This window comes from Neodiprion virginianus, chromosome 1 (genome assembly GCF_021901495.1).
Source record: "Neodiprion virginianus isolate iyNeoVirg1 chromosome 1, iyNeoVirg1.1, whole genome shotgun sequence".
NCBI classification, from domain to species: domain Eukaryota; kingdom Metazoa; phylum Arthropoda; class Insecta; order Hymenoptera; family Diprionidae; genus Neodiprion; species Neodiprion virginianus.
In genome coordinates this window covers 36,781,878-36,803,681 of record NC_060877.1, presented here as the reverse complement: position 1 = coordinate 36,803,681, position 21,804 = coordinate 36,781,878, and the positions used below count along the sequence as shown (strand labels likewise).

Here is a 21,804-nt window from a genome sequence, read left to right as displayed (position 1 = left end):
TCGCTAGTCATTGGCACATAAAATTAGCTTTGAAAAGAAGCTTGTTCCAGTTTTAATTTCAGAAGAATAGTGAGCCACTGGGAACTCATTAATGAATATTAGCCATACGGCACGAAATACTTCAGAAGTATTTCAGAAACGTCGCTTTTGAGATATGTTATATATTGTGTTTTGCATCCGGTTGGCCGATAAATAATTTTTACCATCAAACGCCTTAATATTCAATCATTCCTTCTGGTTGAAAAATTATTCACTACGAATAATACTAGCTGTAAAGATAACTAAACTTTTCACTCACCGTACGTTGGCAACGCTGTCGGTGTGCAGCGATCGATGGATCAGGTCAAACTTCTGAAGTTACCATCTGCCACTCATCTACCGGTTAAATATGAGCTGCGCACCGCACGCTTACTTGTAGATGCACGTCGCATTACTGGCGTGTGGAATACTGTGAAACTGATCGATCGCACCCGTTGAAACGTGTAGCCATCTGACTGATTCGGAATTTGTAAACAATATTCGGTTAACAAATGCTATAGCAGATCGTCGAACTTACAGTGCGATATACCGACTGGAATCGTTATGATCGACATCGTGGCTTTTTGGTTTTTTTGTTTGTGTTGGTTTCTTTACTGGATACGTGAGATGTGCATACCGAGATCCGATTGTTGTATCACAGTATTCAAGTATCCGGAAATTCATGGAATCTGTAGTTCTCGAGCAGCATTTAAATTCTTCGACTTTCTTCATCTTGACGATAATGACCATACGACTTTTGCCATCACGGAAATAATATACAGCGTGCATAGAAAGCATTGCTGTGATTAAAACGGATAATTGTAAGAAAACTTAAAGAAATGCCGAAATATTTATCAGCGTAAGTAAGTTATGTTTGATAATCAGTACAAAATTACGTAGAGTCGTGAGCAACGAGTAATAATGAGCTCAAGATGACGATGTTGTTCGTTTGGAACTCTATCCAGAAGTGATCGTCACCTCGCTGGTCGAAGCGTCGATCCCTTAGCAATTCGTGGGGCTCACTAGCCCTTTGTCCTAGCCACTTATCGCCTCAGATAAACAGCTCGGGTGATCGTCGCCGAAAGCGAGACGTTGGTCTCAAGTGGGCCCCTTTCGTCAACACGAGCATCGAGAGAAACTGTTGCGTTCGTTGCGTTCATAATAAAAGGTAAGCGACTCAGAGGAAAAGTTTCACTCAACCGACTGTTTTTTAAGGTATGGGTTTCGTCGACAATTCCAATACCTATGGAGAAATTTTTTTTAAACTATCCCTTTTGTTTGGTCGAAGCTTCTTCAATTCGAAGTTACTTCGGATTTTCGTATTTGCTTCAATGATCTAGGATGTGAGTTCTAGGACTATTATGAATTTTAGAAATGAGAACTCACAATGATTGAGCTGTCGAATCGTAATTATCATTTATTACTCATATGGGAAAAGCCTGAGGCATAAAAACCCATGACGTTATAGCGATCTTATTTCACATATATTATCGTTGCGTGTAAATCCTATCATTATGTGATATCAAGTAGGCCTAATGTAAACGTACGTCGCCCGCTTGACTCACATCATCGCAACCTCGCGTATATGATACGTTGTTTTTCGCATTATTATCGTGTATCTGTACCGGGGGGATCTTGAGCCGTTGCCGTTCTCTCGATCTCTATGACACGAACTATTTTCGTCAACCTCGTTAGGTTGGATGTGTATCGACCTTAGGCCTTATCGTGAGCGTGTTTTCCGAAGTGCGTCGTTCCGACGACTGATTCCAAATTCGCACGCGCGCCTGCTCACTCGTCGGCGAGAAATCAGGCATCAGTGCTGCCACGAGCCGAGATCACGGCGATCTCGAGAAACTACGATGGTGCGATATCCAAACGACCTTGAGTGCACCAAACACCTTCATTTCGGTATGTTTTCTAGTCGAAAAGTGCAGCTAAAATAATTGATAAATATGCGCGTCATTTTCGTTACCGTTTCTAATTATATAGGCTATTCAAGATTAATTTTTTTCTCTGGCAAAAAGTATCCATGTTTCTACAATAGTCTGAAATGTCATGGTCAAAATAGTTAAGAGCAAAGTTGGGAAAAGCCGCGTCGATTGAGACCAAAATCATTGAAATCCGATAATTCGTTCTCCAGATATCGTTAGACAGAAATATCAGTTAATACTCCGTGAGGTTGGGTATAACAATTTGAAACATTGAGGTTTTCACCCCTCGTTTAAATGGTTTTTCGCTATTTTCTCCCTTATTTTCGAAAATACGAGAATAAACATGTGATACTTCTTTACGCATTTTTTTTATCCCCGACACCTTTTGTTGGATATATTTTTTGATAAAGTGATTAAGTTCCGAATTAAGCGGCTTGAGTGCTTCCGCATTCATATCTAAACAGCACTACCTTTCATGCTTATTAACTGATCCTATTACGTTTTCTGTCTCTTGAATAAGCTTCATCATTGGTTCCGTAGATACGAACTGCTATACTCCATTCCCGTAACTCAAATTCACACTGTCAAGGTTATTGTGCAATTCCAAGACTCGATAAATGCGACAAAGATTAGCACCTCTGGTATACTTGAGACATTTCAGAACACGCTGTCAAATTTAGAGAATTATAAATTTGTTCAAGTGTGCATCACCGGATAAAATATTCGAACTTGATACATCTGCCCCGTGCATGAAACATCATGAAATATCGACAGGTAGCAGTTTCCACCTTGTTGAACTTAAAAAAAAATGCTTACAGGTGATTTCGCCCATGGCCACGACTTTTGCTGCACTTTTTTATGTGTCACATCCCAAAAATGCATAACAAATGGCCAAGAATTTAATAGATTCACTGGTTGAAAATATTATAGGAGTATTTGAAAAATTGTTTTGTCACTTGTTCATGTGAAGAATGACGCAAGCCCTATTTCCCTATTAAAACCAATAAACAAATAAATAAAATTTGTCGAAATTTCATCCGGTAAACAGTGTAATTTTTATGTTCGCATGGACTGTGGCCCTATATTAGCTCACGTGAAGTTGTTGGTCCCGCACAATGAAAACTTTAAAAGAAAAATCATGGTTAAATGAAAACCCAACGTTTTATTGTAATTATTAAACTTATCTGTCAATTTACATCTCAAGACATCTGAAGCATTATAATGTGGTTATTTTCGTGCATGTAAAATTAAACTGTAGAGAATATTCTTATGCATGCAATTGATCGTAGAGGAAGACCACGTATCATTATATCGAAGTATCTGATCGCTTACGCAATTCCAGAAATATTTCACCCCCAGCGTCAGAAAGGTACCTGAGATTAAATATGTGCGGTAATCCGAACGACATTGCACGGTAAAGACAGGGTAAAAATGGACATTTGGTCTTCTACAGGATCGTTACTGAATCTAAGGTTGGAGTAAAGGAAAATCAAAATCAATGAAGACGATATGGTTATTTAATATTTTCAACATGTATTCCAGATCATCTCAAATGCTAATTCAAATCGTATACTTTTGTAAAGGATTTCAATTGAGCCAGGAAAAAATTCTTTAACAGAAATTCTAAGCCAGCACACAAATATTACTTTTGGGTTAAGTTTCTCTACTACGCAACCTTCTAAGCCTTGGAAAGGATCTGTCATGAAAAGTTTCGTCGATAGTTACTATGTCTTCAACATCATAAGAGAATAGTCAAAGTCTCCATAATTTACTGTACCTGATAATAAAAAGAGAATCTTTCAGGATATACTTATATCATACCCAACTCATATTGTATAAACATCAAAGCTTCCAATCGCTCAGCCATACCGTGAAAATGTAATATCAGTGACCATTATACAACTTAAAATTAATAATCCTCACCTGAAAATACAAAGATGTTGGACATGTCAAATACGCCAAACATATGCGAAAGTCAAGGGAGCACATCGTGCTGCCGTATAACTACGAGTGACATCGAGGCAGCATATTCATTTCTGGACGGAACCAGAACGAACGGCACACCAAACCGTCTCCATAGATTTTTGATTGCAATTCTACGTAAGTATGAAATCACCTTTCACATTGTATTACATCCAAAGACCTTTCTATGGGAGTTGAATATAATTATTGTGGACCCTGTGTCATGGGTTATTATTATTATTATTATTATTATTATTACATCACATGCATGTGTGCCGAACTTCAACAAGCAATAAAACTAGGCTTTCATCGACGAACAGACCTGTTTAACATCGTACGTTCTCATCAACCTCGTAACTAAACTGTAGAAATTACGGTGCAAATTGAGAATGGCGGCGGTGTTCGAAATGAATCTGATACTGACCGCGATACTGGTATTTGCTGCCGAACTTAAAGTCCTGAACAAGTGGAATTACATCAAGATTCGCGGCAACGAATCACTACCAAGTTACCTTAAAGCCGAAAGCTAGCCGAGAATCATTTTCCTAGTCCAACTACTTCCCTATCTTACCGTGTACAAGCTTGGTTTTATATCTCAAGATCGCGTGAATATTTTGGAATGAGAATTATATGGCTGGTGTTCTTGGCCCATATGACTTCAGTCTTAAAACCTGATTGAAATGAGTCAAGTCGTCCGTATTTGTTAACTGTCAAAAATGATGAAAAAGACATTTTTTCTCTTCTTCTTCTTCTTCACGCCGGAGCACCTTGTGGACACGATTGCGATTGAATGCGGTTCAAGTTTGAAGCACAGGTATTTGGCATCAAACTCTAGCCCCCTATCGATTTTGGCAGGAATCGGAATTCATATTCGGCCGGTATATCATCATCCCTTCAAAAAGCACCTCTGTTGCAAAAGCCTTTTGCCAAGTACATTAAAAATTTTGTCATTAGTTACCGTATGTAGTAGTAAGGCTAACAGGAAAAAATTTTAAACTCGACTTATCTGTTACAGAAATGGAGTACAACTACGGCTCGCCGGAAACCTGCAATGCGGGCCTTCTGGGGCCGAGTCTGGTCAATTTGTGTAATGTCACCTCGTACTATTTCTTTCTGTCGATTCTAGAGACATTTGTGAGAAGAAAACAAGCAATCGCTCAAACCTGCGAACGCATCACACCTATCCGTACCCCGGATGCCGAGTATAACTTCATCGTAGTGGGAGGTGAATTGATTTATAAAATAAACAGTTTTCACTTACAGAAAGGATTTCAATACGCATCGATGCTACGAGAGTTGAATAAAGTAGGGAGAACACCAGTGCAATAGCAACATGAACTATATGCTTCTATCGTTCACAGGCGGAGCAGCCGGATCTGTCATCGCTGCAAGACTGAGTGAGAATCCGTTCTGGAAAGTTCTGCTTATTGAGGCAGGCCCGGACGAACCAGCAGGTCTATCCATCCCTGGTCTTGGTTCTGCTATATCTCGTAGGTGTACCAACAAATCCAGAAATCCTGTTTCGCTGAGAAGTTCAAAAAATCTGTGAATCTTATTTTGATAGGATCATCTATCGAGTGGGGATACCAGTCGATAAACGAGAACTACGCCTGTCTCAGTTCGAATGGTAGCTGTCCGATCCCTGCAGCCAAAGCTCTCGGTGGAGGCATGGCAAAGAATGCAATGATATACCTACGCGGCGGCCCGTTCATATTCGATCAATGGGCTGCAATGGGTAACGAGGGATGGTCGTGGGAAGACGTCCTACCGTTTTTTAAAAAGTCCGAAAATAACGGTGATATCGATAGTGTTGGTCGAGAGTATCACGGCACGGATGGACCGCTTTTTGTCGAAAGATTTCCGTCCAAGCCACTCCTTGCAAATGTAATACTCGAGGCAGCCGAAGAAGCGGGTTTCGGCGTCAGCAATGACCTCAACGGAAATGATAATATTGGCTTCGCAATAGTTCAAACAACGAGCCACCACGGTGCGAGACGCAGCAGCGCCGCAGCGTTTCTGCGGCCAATCAGACATCGCACTAATCTCCACATCACTCTGAACTCCACTTGCACGAGGGTCATAATCGAGAATGGTCAAGCAGTTGGAGTTGAATATTACAAAGTGAGCTGGGAAATTGAAATTAATGAATTTTTCCACATTTGATTTGTTTATTTCAAACGTCAACAATGGCAAGTGGCTGATCTCGATAAATTTTCCCCAGGTTGGCAATTTCTACACGGTACGCGCATCCAAGGAAGTCATCGTTTCCGCAGGTGCGATTGGGTCTCCCCATCTTCTACTGCTTTCTGGAGTTGGGCCGGAAGAAGATTTGAAATCCAAGGGAATCGACCTGGTCGAAGATTTACCTGGAGTCGGCTGCAATTTCCATGATCATATGATATACCAGGTTGCGTTCACCGTTAATGAGCCTGACGTCTACGACAGCAAGTGGGCTGCTCTTGCTGAGTACATCGGCTTTCAGACTGGGCCCTTGTCTAACAGCGGACTCACTCAAGTGGCTGGCGCCCTATCATCCGGGATTACTACACCCGACCTTCCGGACATTCATATAGTCATTGAAGGTTTTTGTAAGAGTTTCGAACTATGTGGAATGGGCGCACTTGGCAGTGACGGTAAACGCGAAATCGTGTTTTCGGCAGGTTACGAGCATCCGAAATGCAGAGGTACTTGTGACTCCCTGAACTCTTGCAACAAAATTCTACTACCCATAATTGAGGAATGGAGAACTACAAGCCCGCAAACCGATTGCAGATATTTTCTGTTCCAGGAAAAATCAGTGTGGCTTCACCGGATCCTTTTGAGTATCCTTCGATCTGGGTCAACTATCTCTGCGACCCTGACGACGTTGCTGGGGTTGTGAGAGCCATCGAGTATTCACTGGAATTGGTCAATACACCGGCCATAAAGGCCTACAACCTGACCTTGGCCGAAACACCTCTCGAGGCATGCTCAAATTACACTTTTGCTAGCACGAAATACTGGGAGTGCGCAGTTCATCACAATGCTATTGGGGAATACCACATTTCAGGCTCCTGCAAAATGGGTCCGTCATCGGACCCACTTGCTGTTGTCGACCCTCGGCTCCGAGTCTACGGAATACAGGGACTACGCGTGGCGGACGCTTCTATTATGCCGCAGGTAAGTATCGAGATGACGTACTTCGATCCATTCGTTGATTTTGAAAAGAAGTAGATGTCTCACCTATGAGCACTGCCAATCATTCATAGAGACCGTTGACTGGCCGATGAGTGACCGTGGTATAACTTTACTTACAGGTGACTATAGCCAATACTGCAGCATCTTGCGTCATGATTGGAGAACGAGCTGCGCACATGATCAAGCAAGATTGGAATTATACGGATGCGATATAATATTTTTCATAATTCGTCAGGATGAAACCTGTCCTCAGTAAAGACGCATTTAAAAAAATATATATACCTACCCGTTCACGACAATTGGCTGTTGGAGGGGGAAAAACAACTACATTTGAAAAGACCAACCATCATCATATTCCATGTACCAATTTAATAAAGCGCACTTATGAGAAGGTTCGTGCTGAAAATCGGCTGTCAAGTGCAGATTGTCCTAAACTCAGGAATATCTCAGAATGGCCGACGACCGTTGTGCCTGAATTCCAAGTCACGTCTTAGTTATTGACGCTAACAGCGCAATGAGACTAAAGTCATGTAGATATGTCTAATTCTATAACTAGTCGAACATTTCCGAAGTGTATTAATTTCTGTCTCGGTATCGTACGATAACTGGAAAACCTGTATGCTCACACACAAAGGTTGTTCTATTAAAAAAAAATTTACTTTCACTCGTCAAAGAAAATATTCCAGAGTACATTCATCGGTAGTATATGCTTCATGCTCAGAATCAGATACATCAATGACAATTTTAAATCTTGCTTACATACATCTTTTATTCTGCAGTTCAGAATTATTTGCAAAATGGTGTACACACATCTCAGGTACAATCGTTATAATATACCGTGATGCATCAAAATGCCTTGATTCTTGATCAAGGAGTCACCAAACCGAAGCGAACATATGTAATGTTCATTAATGAATTTTCAGTGGCTCACTTTTTTTTTCAATGGATCTATGGAAATTTCATGTGTCTCTGATCAGCGTATCGTTTGTATATCCTGTCACTCGCGTCGCTAGTCATTGGCACATAAAATTAGCTTTAAAAAGAAGCTTGTTCCAGTTTTAATTTCGAAAAAATAGTGAGCCACTGGGAACTCATTAATGAATATTAGTCATACGGCACGAAATACTTCAGAAGTATTTCAGAAACGTCGCTTTTGAGATATGTTATATATTGTGTTTCGCATCCGGTTGGCCGATAAATAATTTTTACCATCAAACGCCCTAATATTCAATCATTCCCTCTGATTAAAAAATTATTCGCTACGAATAACACTAGCTGTAAAGATAACGAAACTTTTTACTCACCGTACGTTGGCAACGCTGCCGGTGTGCAGCGATCAATGGATCAGGTCAAACTTCTGAAGTTACCCTCTGCCAGTCATCTTCCGGTTAAATATGAGCTGCGCACCACACGCTTACTCGTAGATACACGTCGCATTACTGGCGTGTGGAATACTGTGAAACTGATCGATCGCACCCGTTGAAACGTTTAGCCTAGGTAGCGCCATCTGACTGATTCGGAATTTGTAAACGATATTCGGTTAACAAATGCTGTAACAGATCGTCGAACTTACAGTGCGATATACCGACTGGAATCGTTATGTCGATCGAATCGATAAATCTGAGACCCGCAAAGCCTTGAGAACTTTTCGCATTATCTAATCTGTACGCCAATCGTCCAAATGTGTTCAAGAACACACAACTCGCAAAGCCTGAGACTGTCTCAATATGAACTTGTTATGCCAAAAGTCTGGCGGCTTACGATATTACGATATAAAGCAGCTTCATGGAGGTGAAAACTATGCGCATATACTTTAAAACATCTCAAGCTACCGTACGCGAGCTGAAAAAATATGTTGTAAGACACATGTTGTTGCAAGGCCCCATCCTCTATTTGAACAGGAATGTAGTGCTCTGCTGATCTCCTGTGCATGTTGATGTATCATTACGTAGGCGGAAAATATGAAAGGCAAATATTTTTGGGTGATACGCCCTCCATCAAATCGAGTATAAATTTCTCGACTACTATCCGAGGAACGTATAACGTGGGTAGTTTCCGATGAGCAAAAATCAAATCTTCAGCACGCCAAATACAGATTAGTGCACCGTAGCAGTGTCACACAGTGGCACAGATTGCAAGAACAGTCAGTATTTTTCGAAATTTAACACGACGTGTAATTGCGAGCAGTTATTGTCGTACACTTGCCCAGTCTGGAAAATCAGTTGTCCAGAATTACGGTGATCGGTTCCAAAATCTGGATCACATTAATTCAGGCCCATAGTATGATTTTGGAAGTAAACAAATACCGATATACGTTATGGTGATAACAAATAAAATACCTTGCGGATACAGGAACAAGCTCAATTAAATTTCGTGTTAAAACGGGCGTCTTTTACGTTGTGAGGAGATTTAGTTTCCACCGACAAGAAGGTCATCTTTGTGACCCAGGGAAAACTGAGTATGTTAGAAGTTGGAGTTCGTAAAAAAAAAAAAACGTGATCCGTGACAGTTTGTTGTTCGATGGAAAATAATTTGTCTGAAAATAGTCGGTGTACTGCAATCAGATTTATATTGTTGTGCGGTCTGATTATTATATATTGTTTAAATCAATTATTGTTATTCTCGGAAATCTCGTCCGCTTTTAACTCGACTCATCTGTTACAGGAATGGAGTACAACTACACCTTGCCGGAAACCTGCAATGCGGACTACCTGGGGCAGAGTGTAGCCAGCATATGTAATGTCACCTCGTATTATTTCTTTCTGTCGATTCTAGAGACATTTGTAAGAAGAAAACAACGAATCGCTCAAACCTGCGAACGCATCACACCTATCCATATCCCAGATGCCGAGTATGACTTTATCGTAGTGGGGGGTGAGTTGTTTTTTGAAATAAACAATTTTCACTCACCAGACAGATTTCAAAACGCATCGATGCTACGCGAATTGGACAAGGTAAAGAGAACGTGAGTGCAATCTCTTGTGCTTTCTTCGTTTTTAGGTGGAGCAGCCGGTTCTGTCGTCGCTGCAAGACTGAGTGAAAATCCGTCCTGGAAAGTTCTGCTTGTTGAGGCAGGCCCGGACGAACTAGTAGCCGCATCCGTCCCTGGTTTCACTTATGTTGTACCCGGTAAGTGTACCAGCATATCCAAAAATCCTGTTTTGTTAAGTAGTTGAAAAAAGCTGTAAATCTTATTTGTGATAGGATCATCTAACGAGTGGGGATACCATTCGACCAACGAAACCTACGCCTGTCAAGGTTCAAATGGTAGCTGTTCGATTACGCAAGCCAAAACTCTTGGTGGAAGCTTGTCGCACAATGCAATGATATACCTACGCGGCAGCCCGTATATATTCGATCAATGGGCTGCAATGGGTAACGAGGGATGGTCGTGGGAAGAAGTCTTGCCATTTTTCAAGAAGTCCGAAAATAACGGCGATATCGATAGTGTTGGCCGAAAGTATCACGGCACGAATGGGCCGCTTTTTGTCGAAAGGTTTCCGTCCAAACCACCTTTTGCAAATGTAATACTCGAAGCAGCCAAAGAGGCAGGTCTCGGCCTCAGCAATGATCTCAACGGAGATGATCCTATCGGGTTCACTATACTCCAAACAACGAGTCATCGCGGTGCGAGACGCAGTAGCGCTGCGGCATATCTGCGGCCAATCAGACACCGCAAGAACCTCCAAATAACTCTGAACTCCACCTGCACGCGAGTTATAATCGAGAACCGAAGGGCCGTTGGCATCGAATATTACAAGGTGATAATGATACGTGGAGCTACAGAATTTGAATCACTTATTTAGTCTGTCCGTAATTTCATTGTTTTGTAGTCTTTTCATTTTGGGACACTGGTAGGGATGATGATTCAGATTCGATTACGCCACATCTACAACTTGAATTGATTGAATTAGTATGTTATTCACGAAGAACAAGAAGTGGGCCTTTCTTGCTCGCGTGTGGAGTTTACAGTACATTACGGGCTGGAGACGAGTAATGCAAACACAAAAAGTCAAAAAGACCTTGTGGAAGTATCTCCACCACCCGTATGTCATTTGGATTTCATTACACGTCTACGAGGTCGCACCTTTTACTTCCTAGGGAATAGAACTCAGCTATTGGTCTCTAGAGAGTAAAAAGTACAACTATACGTTCTTCGTCCTGCACTTGTATGGAGTTATGCTCTCTATCTCCTGTACTTAGTCCAACCAATTGGTTTTCTTTCTCTCTCCTTATGCTGCTTTCGCTTGGCACTCGTCATTTTCCTACATGTAACTCTACTCTGTAATTCTGCTTTCCCAGGGCTTGCCACGGCATAATAAACCACCATCATCATCATTTTTCAGTCCTTGCCGCCAAAGTTTGGCCTACTTCAGGTTTCGATTCCTCAAACCTGCTTGTGGCCAAATCAATGGTACTTCACTTTGTCTCTCAATCATCTCATTAGACTTCATTTTTCTGCAAATTTTTTTCATATCATTTTCATTTCTGTGACTTGGCTCTATTATAACGTATCAGACGACGATGCCCATCTGTCAGGCTTCTTAATCGTGGCCTGCTGCGTTCATACACCTCTCAAGGCGGAAGTGTTGGCTGTTTTCCCAGACCTTGAAGCGGGTCAGTCGCAATGTCAACCCAGTTTTCTCCCGGGAGCATCGCCAACTTGAATTCTCTTCGCATCCTCTAGCAGCTATCTCGTATTTCCTCTGCGCGTGCCTGGTCTGTTTTCTGGTGTGAATGAAGTTCTTACCGTTCTTATCCAATGTATCCATAATCCTGGTTTAGCTGTAATGCTTATGCTATCTATGCTTCGTGTACCTCTTTTTTTCTTAATCCTAACTACTTTTCCGTAGTGCTGGTCATCCTCATTGGTCCGTCTGCCCTGCCTTCCTCGGTGGGATCGAACTCCATTTCTTACTAACTAAATCTTATGTTTTAGACTGTGGCCTCAATTATAATTCTAATTTCATTCTTAAGTATGTTACTTAACGTTCGTTCTTTTGTTTTTGCTTCTCTCAATTCAATTCAGTTTCATTTTAATTTACTTAATTCTTAATCTCAACTATCGAGAAAAATGTTTCCTGTTTCTTCTGCTTCTCCATGCTCAGTGTTAATAACTTTTTTCTTCGAAACTTTATGTTTATCTTCTCAACTTCATCTTTTGTTGCTCTCACCATCCGCAACTTGATTCGTTCTCCCTGCGTGCTGTTTAAACTTAATTTTAAGAGATTGTATGACATCTCATTTTCTCTTTACTACAGTTTTACTTGGGCATAGATAAACTGCATGACTCATTCATTCATTCATTTTACCTCGGTCACAATTGTAACGCCACAGGGCACTTGTCTTAGGCATCGAATCAACACAACACATCTCGACTGATATCTAACACATTTTCCCCGACTTTGCCGTTTCTCGTTCGCTATCTTCCTCACCCGTAATTATCTCACTCACTTGGTCGTTTACTCGTTCATACCACCAGCCTATAGTTTGAAATATCGTTAACGAGGAGTGAACGAATTTGCAATAATTACAATCAGAACGGCAAGTTGTACACGGTACGCGCATCCAGGGAAGTCATCCTCTCCGCAGGTGCCGTTCGGTCTCCTCATCTTCTACTCCTCTCTGGAGTTGGGCCGGAAGAAGATTTGAAATCCTACGGAATCGAAGTGATCGAAAATTTACCTGGCGTCGGCAGCAATTTCCATGATCATGCCGTATTCCCGATCTCGTTCACCATCAATGAGCCTGACACCTACCTCAACAACTGGGCTGCTCTTGCTGAGTATATCGCCTTCCAGACCGGACCCTTGTCTAACACCGGACTCGGTCAAGTGGCTGGCGCCCTACCATCTGGAATAACGACGCCTAACCTTCCGGACAATCATATAGTCGGCATGGGTTACTCTGCTGGTTGCGCACCCGGTGGAATCGGCTTACTTAGCAGCGACGGTAAACGCGAAATCGAGTTTTCGGCCGGTTACGAGCATCCGAAATGCAGAGGTACTTCTGACTTCCTGAATTCTCGCAACAAAATTCTACCACCCATAATTGAGGAATGGAGAACTACAAGCGCGCAAACCAACTGCAGATATTTTCTGTTCCAGGAAAAATTAGTCTGGCTTCATCGGATCCTTTGGAATATCCTTCAATCACGGTAAACTATCTCTGCCATCCTGATGACGTCGCTGGGGTTGTAAAAGCCGTCGAGTATACTTTGCAATTGGCTGATGCACCCGCCTTCAAAGCCTATAACATGACCTTGGCCACGACACCTTTCGAGCCCTGCTCAACCTACACTTTTGCTAGCAGAAAATATTGGGAGTGTGCAGCTCATTACAATGTTACTGGGGAATCCCACTTCGCAGGCTCCTGCAAAATGGGCCCATCATCGGACCCACTGGCAGTTGTCGACCCTCGGCTCCGAGTCTACGGAATACAGGGACTACGCGTGGCGGACGCTTCTATTATGCCGCAGGTAAGTATCGAGATGACGTACTTCGATTCATTCGTTGATTTCAAGATGAAATATATACCTTGCCTGTGAGCCCTGCTGATCATTTATAAAGACCGTTGACTGGCCGATGAATGACAATGGGATAACTTTGCTTACAGGCGACTACAGCTAATACTGGATCATCTTGCGTCATGATTGGAGAGCGAGCTGCGCATATGATCAAGCAAGATTGGAATTACACAGATGCAGTATAATATTCTGCGTAACTCGGTACAATGAAACGGATTTAAAAAAATACATATACCTACTCCTTATGATAATTAGCAGTTGAAAAGGAAAAACACGACTTCACTTGAAAGGATTAACCACAATCGTATACCACGTACTAATTTAATATAGCGCACTTATGGGAACGTTCGTTCATACTGAAAATCGTCTGTCAAATGCAGATTTTCCTAAGCCCGAGAATATGTCAGAACCGTCGGTGACCGTTGTGCCTGAATTCCAATTCACCTCTTGGATGTTGATACTAACAGCACAATGAAAATAACGTCATGCAGATATATCTAATTCGATAACCAATCGAACGTTTCTAAAATGTATAATGAATTTCTGTCTCGCAACCATACGATAACCCTAAAACTTATGTGCACGCACACTAATATTGTTCTAATAAAAAGAAAATTTACTTTTGATCGTCAATGAAAATGTTCCAGGATACATTCATCGGTACTATATGCTTCATGCTCAGAATCAGATACATCAATGACAATTTTAAATCTTGCTTACATACATCTTTTATTCTGCAGTTCAGAATTATTTACAAAATGGTGTTCACACATCTCAGGTACAATCGTTATAATATACCGTGATGTATCAAAATGCCTTGATTCTTGATCAAGGAGTCACCAAACCGAAGCGAACATATGTAATGTTCATTAATGGATTTTCAGTGGCTCACTTTTTTTTTCAATGGATCTATGGACATTTCATGTGTCTCTGATTAGCGTATCGTTTGTATATCCTGTCACTCGCGTCGCTAGTCATTGGCACATAAAATTTGCTTCAAAAAGAAACTTGTTCCAGTTTTAATTTCAGAAAAATAGTGAGCCACTGGGAACTCATTAATGAATATTAGTCATACGGCACGAAATACTTCAGAAGTATTTCAGAAACGTCGCTTTTGAGATATGTTATATATTGTGTTTTGCATCCGGTTGGCCGATAAATAATTTTTACCATCAAACGCCTTAATATTCAATCATTCTTTCTGGTTAAAAAATTACTCACTACGAATAACACTAGCTGTAAAGATAACGAAACTTTTCACTCACCGTACGTTGGCAAAGCTGCCGGTGTGCAGCGATCGATGGATCAGGTCAAACTTCTGAAGTTACCCTCTGCCAGTCATCTTCCGGTTAAATATAAGCTGCGCACTACACGCTTACTCGTAGATATACTTCGCATCACTGGCCGTGTGGAATACTGTGAAACTGATTGATCGCACTCATTGAAATGTGTAGCCTAGATAGCGCCATCTGTCTGATTCGGAAATTATAGATGAGATTCGGTGAATAAAAAAATGTTTCAAGATAATCACTTAGGTGATAGGCCTAAAATTTCGGGACGCAAAAGTCGATTTAAGGCATCGACTGTTGCATCGGTTTGCAAAAAATCCACATGGTCAAAACTCTGTTTCCTGTGGTGACTTTTCAAACTGCTTTCGTACATTCGAGTTTGAATAAGAAGACAATTAATAATACTGCGTTCAAGTTAGATTTAATAGAAATAAACGTGTTTCACAGGTACAATCACGCATTATTATACGTTGTACATGCATGAATATAGGAATGATTATGCGCCTGCATGCGTGTGTAAAATCAAGGATCTAAACGCGCGATATTGAGCTAAACATTAAGAATAATAATTTTAATTTCCAATTCAATATATTTAATATCATTTTATTGTCATTATATTACTCGTATAGTATTATTGTCTAGTTAAACACATATCGTATATAGTATATACGTATATATAATATATATGTATATATATATATATTATATTTTTTATATTATAATTATTATTATATTAATATAATTACATAGTATTGTCATGATTTTAATTCTTGTTTTTCTTTGATTTTTTTTTTTTTCTTCAATTATATGTCATCCACAGCAATTTCAGCCGGCGGTATCTCATAGGAAATTTGAGAAAAATTCTCCAATAGAAAACCGCCGTTCCAGCCACCTTATAGCTATATATTTTGATACAGAGTTATGATATTAATTATTCTTTCTACTCTTTTATTATTTTCTTCTTTTACCCTTCTCATATGTATATCACCGCGATCGGAATTAAGAACAAAACCGCTGCACTCTGTTATTTAGCATGAATAAATGATGAATATAGGATTTCATGGAACAGACTAACAACTAGGGATTTAAATTCTACGATCTACGTCGCAATCAGCATAAATTACAAATCCAACGTTCCGCAAATTTTGTATCCATTTGTTCCTCATTTTATTTTCTTTCTTCGTGTTTCCTTTTCATGCTGACTTGCTGGAAGAAGTTTGACGAGTATCTTTATTATAGATTCAAATATGATACATCAAAGCACGGGGACGAATTAAAATATCTGGGATTTCGAAGATCGGACGTGAGTCTATAACGTCGGCGAAACATTGCATAGGTACACAGATAATTACTTTTTCTGCTGGAATCCCATAATATAGACGGCTATAAATTTGAATCCGAATAAGTTATATTAGCCAGTACTAAAATTCATCTTCAACAACTTTTGCCAAAAAGCAAGCCAATATTGCAACTACTATACTCCATCGGTTCTGACGAAGGATAAATGCTTCTTCTTCTTCTTCTTCTTCTTCTTCTTCTGCTTCTCGAGTGTTGACAATCCCTCGCGGATCGCATGCTTATCGTAACACGTTAATATAGGTATACCAATAATGACAGTGGGTGATGGGGGTTAATTGATTACTGTTTGCGCGGTATAATCAACGCTGGTATATTGGGGAAAGGGGTGAATATGTTATAATCTATACGGTTCTTGGGGTCGTGTAAAGCTTCTGCAGTAGAAGTTTGTCGACTGCTGGCAAGAGGAGAAATCTCTTGAAACCGTGACGACAATCTCCGAAGTTCTGGGATCTGGAGTAACGGGTCGCGCCGCCGAATCCTAACGTCCTAGACGCCGAGTCGGCGGGGTAGTCGGCCGAGGTCCCATCTGCGGAATTCGCCCTGAAAAACAAAATCCCACCGTTCACAATTTGCCGTATTTTCCGATACGACCATCGACTGCATCTAACAAAATAATGCGGAATATTGACGAATAGAAGCGAAAAAGAGGCGACAAAGAGCCAAAAGCAGGCCAATCGGTGATTCAAACTCAAAGTCAATGTCCATGAAACTTCACAACTCGATTCGAAAACGGCTAGAAATTGTCGAACAACCAAAAATACCTCACGTCGAAGTCTGAATCATGACGTGGCTGATTTTACACAAACATAAATGTCACTTTTGCCAGAAAACCGCGTTTATCCTCGATGATAGTTGGGCTTTAAGCTCGTGCATTTTCTGTTTTCTCTTTCGAGCTTCTATTCCGACACAGAACAAGTACAGTATAGTAAACAGTAAAGAAAACGAATCGATTCAAACCACATGAATCATTTTATACACATGATTATCACTGTAAGCGTCTTCCATACCGGATCCTATGGAATCTCTTCGATAAATTGAACCGGAAAATCGGAAGCTCCGCTGAAACGTATGAACTTCACACCGAGATTGAATTGGAGGCTTGCCCGTGGCTTCGGATCAGCATCTTTTGGTGCTTACCATAAGTTTCAGCGAATCAGCTGCACGGTTATAGAAACTCTGGCTCTTCCCTTATCCGTTACGAAATATACCGAGTACTGCGTTGATTGCGAGGTGAACGTAACGAGGGCTACTGCAAAGCGGACTATGTCCGCAACACATTAACATCCATCTCACTACTTGATCTATGATCTGTACTGTACAACCATATGTAATCTAACACTATGTGCGAACTATACGTGTGTGTAATATCTATAACGAACATTTGGAAAAAACATCGAGGAATATGTGAATACAGTACATCGAACAAACGGCTATCGAACTACCGTGAAAGCGGTCGTCCGTTAAAGGTGCGGTGACCGCAATATTGTGCGGTGGGTATGCGGTTGACGTTAGACAAATAGACATAGTGGTGGTGGTGGTATTGAGGGTGACTTCTACGGGACAGAGACACATCGACAGCACATACGAAGAGTTGAGAGAGGACGCGGAGGAGCGTATCCTACTGGGCTGACCTGTTCACCAGGTACCGTGGGGAGCGGGAAAACCTTGCGGATCTGAACGAGGGGAGCCACCCAAGGCGAGCCAGCGCCCCGATGTGCTTCTTCGAGGGTTGCGACATGTAGAAGCTGGCTTCTTCGCCTTCCTGCATCTCCCTGGGGTCCGTTGCTACATGTGCAGATTCATACCCAAGATTTGTTTTTCTTTTTTTCTTTCTTTTTCTTTGCTCTATTATTTGTGTTTCGTTAAATGACAAGTAACGGTTGCCCGTTCTATCAGCCAACAGACTTTCGTCTCACAATCAGTTACGGTCCTGCGCCTTGTTTTCAGTTTGTTATGTAATGCATGAAAAAGCTCACGGTTTAAACGTGTTTATATACAGTATAACGGTATTCTTAACGCTGTATAACATTGTATGCATATACATATATACATATATATATATATATATATATATATGTATGTTAATTATCACTTTTTTGTTGCAATTTAAGCATAGGGAAACCGTTTTCATCGTGTTTTAAACGAGTTTTTGTGAATTAGGGATGAATTTACCGGACCGTTGTCGATTGGCTGAAATAATTACATTATTGCTGGAGATTTTTTGAACGGTTTTTTTTTTCTTCACCTATATTTTTATTCAGATGGTTGAACAATCGAAGAAACAAGTGTCAAAGACCGTAATTGGAAAAGAAGATTTGAGTAGAAATGACAACGAATATTTTCAGTATTATACGCTACTGAATAAAACAATTTTTCTAATGCCCTCTGCGTTTCAATCTTATCGAAATTTATTAAGTATATCCGTACAATAAACTAGAAAAAAAATTTTTAAATTATCAACCGGTCAAATTTTTATGAGACCCGTTTAATTTTTTCTGATCAAAATGGGAGGATAAATATATTGAACCGTTAATCAAAACCAAGAATTATTTGTTATTTCTTCGTCCCTATATCATGATAATCCTAACCCGTCAATCGATACGCGTCAACGTCCATGAAATAATTACATACCCATGAATCGTTTCTCCGCGTTGGGATAATCGCCTGTAAGTGCCTCGATAAATTCCTCATAATCCAGAACGTTGTTGTTCTGCATAACGGGCAGAGGATACTCGTCAGAGAATTCGATCTGCCGCTTCGGCCTTTTCTCGCCAGCATGCTTGGCGTTCTTCGCTGATTTATTCTTGCCATTGATATCGGTATCGAGCTTGAGCTTCTCGTTTTCCCCGGAAATCTTGGCGGCCACCGCCGCGGAGCTAGCCAAAGCTTCCAATTTCCTCTCATTGGCGTCCTCCTCCTTCTTGCGCTGCTCTTCAGCTCTCGGAGCATCCTTCATCCGGCCCTTCGCCCTCCCCTCGATGTTGTCCAACGAGCGTCCGAACCTGTTCTGAGTCGGCAGAGTCCATCCCCTGGCCAGAGCCGCGATATTGCGCTTAAGTCCAACGGGCATATCGCCGTTCCTAACGAGAGCCGCGAGGTTCCGTTTCTCGCCGTAGCTGGGCTGGAAGCGCGGGGCGCTGCCGCGTGAGAAAATGTCCAAGTACCGCTTCCCGTATGGCAGACTGTAGTCCCGAGCCAGCGCGGCGATGTTGCGCTTACCCGAGGGCAGCGCGAAGTCACGCGCCAAAGCAGCGACGTTCCGCTTTCCCGACGGCAGCGCGAAGTCGCGAGCCAGCGCGGCGACGTTCCGTTTTCCCGAGCTAGACGGCGGCAGCGCGAAGTCACGAGCCAGCGCAGCTACGTTCCGTTTTCCCGACGGCAGCGCGAAGTCTCGAGCCAGCGCGGCAACGTTGCGCTTCCCGAGCTCCGAGTATCGGTAGAGCGCCTCGAGCTCATCCCTGTTCAACATGGCCGCGGGGCTCCGTTTCTCTTGATCCTCCTCCTCCTCGTCCGCCTTGTCCTGGATGGATATCGGCAGATCACCGTTCTTCGCGAGGGTCGCGATGCTTCGTTTCTCCGAGTCGACTTCGTCCTCCTCTTCCCCCTCATCGGCCTCGTCCATTCTCGATGCTGCCGGCTCCTCGAAGAGCCGCTGAGCACTGGTCATGGCTGCCAGACGACCCCTCGTAGCTGGGTAGCTGAAGAGCTCGAGGTAGACGCCGACCGGAAGGCAGACCTCACCGTCCTCCGCGTCGTCCGTTGACGTAGTCTTAAGGTTAACGAGCTCGTTTCGGTTCTTGGCGTCGAGGATTATCCGCGCCGTTCGCGAGTACGCCGCAAGGTTTGAACTGACTTCCGGCAGGCGTAGCAGGGCGAAGAATGTCTTCCGGGGTAGGCATTGCTCGCCCTCGTCGTCCTGGCACGTCACCTGAAAGCGAAAGAAAATTAATATTTTTCTAGCAGCGGAATTATTCAGGAGGAAGCGAATCAGCGAATCATCGGTACCGGTATCGGCAGCGATATGCTTCTGATCCTGCATCGCATTTACCTACCTACTCGGCGTTAAATTGGACGTTCCGTCGCATGAAATTTACGCCCGGTTTTGACGAACGTCCGGTAAACGACAGGTGCAATTTAGACGAGGATAACCGTACACGGTGTCATGCGTGCTACCGATTTCGCGGTTCGGTTATACCGCGTGACGGCCGGGTTATTATATTGTGGGGAATTAACGGAGCTCGAGGAGTGTGCACCTCACGTGCCCACGTGGCATCGACGCGTCATCGAACTGATGGAACGTCCAGGAACATCGATTTTTGTATGACGAAACTTTCTCATGACAGGATACGTCGGATACAGATATGCGAATTCAAAAAATTTCAACCCTCTTTCTGCCGCCTAGCGTATGAAATCAATTCCACGTGACGTCGATGTTTTAGATTATAAATTATATTCAATTCGTTACGTGAAATAAAGTTTGGTCCCGATAGGACAGAAATGATTCTTCATATATCGAAATGTCTTATCTAGAAGAACGTACCTACGGAACAGCCACTAGATTTGATGAAGTTTATACGAAGGACGGATTTCTTCGATATCTAACAAACAAATTCAATATGGCCACCTTCGCTGAATCACTTGCCATTTTCTTTCGGCTGTTAGATTAGTCGTGGCATTCAGCAGGCATCAAACGTTGTTTCACGCGAAGTTAAGTAATGGCAAGAATATTGTAAGAGCAAATCCACCGTTCGTCAGTTTCTAAAACTGGAAAATTACGTTTATGAAATTGAATCGATCGCACCCAGATGGATTGCCTATCGTAAGGGGCTCATTACATGGACATTGAATGTTCGACTACTGAACAAATAAACGAAACAACGGCAAACTGATCCGCAAATAAAAAATTCAAACGATTCATGTATTGTCATATCGCGAAAATTTTACAACTCATTTTATTGTAAGGTCCAAAATGCAGGACGTTGTAACTTGAAAAGTAATGTGGAAACACGTTTTGAAATGTCATCGGAGTTGCGTTAACGCTCGATCAGGACCACCTGAATTAGATATATAGATACTTTTGCGGGCCAGAACACGCGCACATTATTCCCATATGCGGTTCTCTCTATGTATAGGCTATTCCAGGATTTCTATTTTTAAGAAAAATGAAGCAAGTAATCTTTCGTCAAAAGAGAAACAGATCTTGGTTCAATAAATGTTTCCCTAGATAACATAATGGAATTTCTGCAAAATTATATCTATTCTTGTTCAAAAAGTGTATACCTAATTTTTGATGACTTTCAAGTTTCATCAACAAAATTCCTAACACATTTTTATCAGGGTGTATAAAATATTTTGTCTAACATGTCTTCTCGCAGAATAATAATACGTAAAATTGAAAACTTCATTTTCTCAATATCTTCACCTACAATTGAATCTTTACGAAGTAAGTAGAGTTTGAAATTTTCAAACCACCAATGTGAATCAACGTCGAAAATATCTTTTCTCTCAAATTTGATACTATCACATTATCGGTGACCGATCA

At 41.7% G+C, this 21,804-nt stretch overlaps 3 protein-coding genes across 7 annotated transcripts in view; 2 read left to right on the top strand and 1 right to left on the bottom strand.

Annotated features, from left to right (window-relative positions):
• Window positions 1-3,465: 3,465 nt before the first annotated feature.
• LOC124310301 (glucose dehydrogenase [FAD, quinone]-like) lies at window positions 3,466-7,747 on the top strand. The gene is made up of 8 exons (XM_046774113.1): window positions 3,466-3,516; window positions 3,887-4,049; window positions 4,927-5,136; window positions 5,273-5,401; window positions 5,476-6,032; window positions 6,133-6,595; window positions 6,700-7,070; window positions 7,208-7,747. Exons 1-8 carry the CDS (start codon window positions 3,481-3,483, stop codon window positions 7,301-7,303), a joined length of 2,025 nt encoding a protein of 674 aa, XP_046630069.1. The 5' UTR covers window positions 3,466-3,480; the 3' UTR covers window positions 7,304-7,747.
• Window positions 7,748-9,113: 1,366 nt separating this feature from the next.
• Window positions 9,114-14,238, top strand: LOC124310410 (glucose dehydrogenase [FAD, quinone]-like). 3 transcript variants are annotated; one of them, XM_046774320.1, is made up of 7 exons: window positions 9,114-9,231; window positions 9,753-9,962; window positions 10,089-10,217; window positions 10,293-10,849; window positions 12,629-13,091; window positions 13,196-13,566; window positions 13,704-14,238. In XM_046774320.1, the coding sequence occupies exons 2-7, from the start codon at window positions 9,755-9,757 to the stop codon at window positions 13,797-13,799; spliced, it is 1,824 nt and encodes a 607-aa protein (XP_046630276.1). In that variant the 5' UTR covers window positions 9,114-9,231; window positions 9,753-9,754; the 3' UTR covers window positions 13,800-14,238. The 3 variants fall into 3 exon arrangements, with proteins under 3 accessions (XP_046630276.1, XP_046630278.1, XP_046630277.1); XM_046774322.1 differs by having other exon boundaries at window positions 10,089-10,218; window positions 10,297-10,849; XM_046774321.1 differs by lacking the exon at window positions 9,114-9,231 and adding an exon at window positions 9,260-9,546.
• Window positions 14,239-15,485: 1,247 nt separating this feature from the next.
• LOC124310412 (neuropeptide-like 1) overlaps window positions 15,486-21,804 on the bottom strand; it is a 30,755-nt gene continuing 24,436 nt past the window's right edge. Inside the window, exons 2-4 of one of the 3 annotated variants that reach the window (XM_046774323.1) lie at window positions 18,894-20,190; window positions 17,894-18,047; window positions 15,486-16,802 (exon numbers count right to left, since the gene is read on the bottom strand). In XM_046774323.1, the coding sequence (XP_046630279.1) occupies window positions 16,604-16,802; window positions 17,894-18,047; window positions 18,894-20,190 (1,650 nt within the window). In that variant the 3' untranslated portion in view covers window positions 15,486-16,603. Of the gene's footprint in view, window positions 16,803-17,704; window positions 18,048-18,893; window positions 20,191-21,804 lie in introns of all 3 variants that reach the window. The other 2 variants (XR_006909659.1, XM_046774325.1) reach the window with 2 other exon arrangements.